This window comes from Vicugna pacos, unplaced genomic scaffold (genome assembly GCF_048564905.1).
Source record: "Vicugna pacos unplaced genomic scaffold, VicPac4 scaffold_191, whole genome shotgun sequence".
In the NCBI taxonomy this organism is placed as follows: domain Eukaryota; kingdom Metazoa; phylum Chordata; class Mammalia; order Artiodactyla; family Camelidae; genus Vicugna; species Vicugna pacos.
Genome location: NW_027328870.1, coordinates 192,168 through 195,329, shown reverse-complemented (window position 1 = coordinate 195,329; position 3,162 = coordinate 192,168). Strand labels below are relative to the sequence as shown.

Genomic DNA, 3,162 nt, shown 5'->3' with positions numbered 1-3,162 from the left:
GTTTACTGATACAGAACATAGCTATTATATACATTTAGTGAACAAAACACTTGCCTTGAAATGCCATATTTTACTAACAATGTCAAATGTTTCAGGACTGAGATACATATTCCTTCCAAAAATGCATTACCTGGTCTTTTCCACCCCAAATCACATATAGTGTTATTTATTTGTTTTTTGATTGTTTGTTTACCCCTTATGGAGGCACTGCTGATTGAACCCAGGATCTTGTGCATAAGTGTACTTATAAACATCATTTTAGAACACTTAACAGAAGCCACAATTGAATGGATTATAAAGATGGAAAGAAAATTTATTGTTTCTAGGGACTGAAAAACCTCTGATTGAATGAATGGCAAAAATAAACATTCGTAAATATACAATAAGTTTCTCTCTTTTGTAATTTTAGAGTAGAATATTAAATTACATTTGTTTAACTTATAGAAATGAATTACAATTTAAATCAAAAATTCCGCCTTTTGGGATTTCTTAAATTTGATGCATTATTTTTATCTAATTTTATTTCATAATTATTTACCATTTATTTATATACAAAACAAATAAACTGACATTTAATCTGCTCATGTTTTGAATATTGAACTACTTATTATATAGTACACAGATAAATACCTACTTCCATTTCCTAATCAAATTATGTTTCAATTTAATTACAAATGATATTGAAATAGATATATATTTTCTGTAAAAGTTTTACACGAATTTCACTTTAAATTCCAAAACTTTAAAGTTATTTTATATAATTTGTGCTATATTTATACTCTGTTCACAAATCTGGCATAAATTTCAATACAAAAGTATGGAGATTGATTTTATTTCATACACCCCAAAACTAAATTATTTATAAAAATATGTTGGGATAATATTTGCAGATCACACTGTAAAAAAATCATCCTATATGTTTCATTTTAACTGGATGAATGACAAGTAAACACTGGCTGAATGTTACACTTGAGTTGCTGGGATACCAGTCGTTTTGTGATGTCACAGCTTCTCAAGTTGAGAACCATTGTGAAGGCCTAGCAGTTTATCTGTTCAGGCCTGCCAAAGCAGCATTTGAAGCTGCAGTGCTCAAAATCATGCAGATTAGAAATGTAGCTGTAGAAAAAGTTATTTGAGATGGCACATATTTCTTCAGAAATTCAAGATATGTCTCATAAAGATGGACCAACTGGCTCAGGAAACTCCGGTAGATCTCTATTGTGTGATCAAACATTCTCTGGGGACTTGGACTTGAGTTCTATGATTGAAGAAAATGCTTTTCAGAATTTGTCTGAAGAATCCTTGATAAAAAGACCATGTTACACACATTGTGTCTCTGAACCAGATGAAGATAATGATTTTGGTTCTCTGACATTTCCAAGAAAGCTCTGGAAAATGTCTGGGAGTGACCAATTTAAATCCATCTGGTGGGGTGATAATGGATCTTCCATAGTGATTGATGAAGTTGTCTTGAAGAAGGAAGTTTTGGAAAAAAAGGCCCCTTTCAGAATATTTGAAACTGGAAGTATGAAAAGTTTACTTAGACCCATTAACTTTTATGGGTTTAGAAAAGTGCGGCAGAAATTTCAAAGATCTGCTTGTCTAGTTGACTTTCTAGCAGAAGAAAAAGAAGCCTCTGTTTCAAGCAAGGTATACACAAATTTTAGTTACGAATTGGTAACTTATGTATAAAATTTTATTTTGTACATCAATCTATGGTAATATAAATGTAAAGCTAGATTTTGAAAATTGTATAAAACTATTAAGGCTAAAATACTTTACTCTAAAAAATGAGGACAGTGCCTTAATTATTCAAGATTATGAGAAACTTTGCTTACAACTATGAATCTTTCCAGAAATTCATATAAAGGTATTAAAGCTGCTTTTCAAAAGTGGCATTCACCATTACTGTAAATGCTAACATTTAAATTTGATGACTATAATAATTAAATGTGTATTTTCCAAATAAGGAACTTCAAAATATTGTTAGCAATGTTCATATTTTGATGATATTATCCTTGTATAGTAAACGTGGAATCAGGTTTTATACGTTAGGCTTATTGTAGTCTTGTATTTTGGTATAAATATTACTAAAATGTTTCTCCTTTGTTTATAGCTGCACTTTTATCATAATCCAAATTTTAAACGAGGCTGTCCCCAGGTTTTAGTGAGAATAAAAAGAAGAGTTGGGATTAAAAATTCCTCTCTGGTATCTTCATTGCCTGAAGACTTCAAAGAGCAGCACTTTAAAGCAGGGTATAATGTGGATAATAATAATTCTGAATTTGTGGCTGACACTATTGAAGAAAGTGCATTTTTACCTTCTGCAAATTTAAACATGCCTCTAATGAGAAAGCCCTCTACTGGCCACATAATTGGTGATACAACTACCCCGATCAGAGGTGATTTTTCTCCTCCATCATCAATGTCAGACCAACAGAACAAATTGCAGTGGATCAACGAGCTATTTTCAATTAGTTGACCACTGTCCATGGGCACTCTCAAAGCAGTTACAATGAAATAAATGGCCGTGTTGTGAACTCCATTTGAAGTAGAATTTCTACTTCTCAGTAGAGTATCTTATCTCCCAAACAGAGCAATTATTTTGGACTGATGTTGGAGCCTTCTACTTTTCCAAATACATATCAGAACATATCTGCAAATGAAGGTCATTTTCCTAAACTTCAACCAGGGTGCAACCCACGCTTTCCAGTGCCAGTGATAGCTGATACATCAGCTACTTCCCTTTCAAGGCCAACTCATCAGCCATCTTCAGTTTATGAACGTCATCCTTATAACAACTGATCTACCAGAGAACTACCAGATTATGCAGGGAACAAAGATTATAACTGATGTTGGCAAATGTCGACAACTATCTGCTATTTTCTTATTTGAACATTAAACATAGATGTGTACCTGTATTTTCCTTAGTATTTTTTAAAAGAATTAAGAATTAAATGGGAGACTAACTTGCCATTCAAAGAAAAAAAGAGATATTTGTTTGATATGATCTTAGATGGAACAGTATGGGAGTAAATTTAAATATTTTCATGTAAGGAAAAAGAAAAAATGGAAGAATTTGGAAAAATAATAAAACATGGAGAGAGGGAAAAGTACCAAGTGGTTTCTGGTTCATCCTGGAAAGTATTAAATGTGTTAAGT

General features: G+C 32.0%; 1 protein-coding gene across 2 annotated transcripts; it reads left to right on the top strand.

Annotated features, from left to right (window-relative positions):
• The first annotated feature begins 866 nt into the window (after positions 1–866).
• Positions 867–2,921, top strand: LOC140695208 (heat shock transcription factor, Y-linked-like). Of its 2 annotated transcripts, none has more exons than XM_072958065.1 (2): positions 867–1,650; positions 2,596–2,921. In XM_072958065.1, the coding sequence occupies exons 1-2, from the start codon at positions 1,138–1,140 to the stop codon at positions 2,803–2,805; spliced, it is 723 nt and encodes a 240-aa protein (XP_072814166.1). In that variant the 5' UTR covers positions 867–1,137; the 3' UTR covers positions 2,806–2,921. The 2 variants fall into 2 exon arrangements, with proteins under 2 accessions (XP_072814166.1, XP_072814165.1); XM_072958064.1 differs by having other exon boundaries at positions 2,117–2,753.
• The last annotated feature ends 241 nt before the right edge of the window (positions 2,922–3,162 follow it).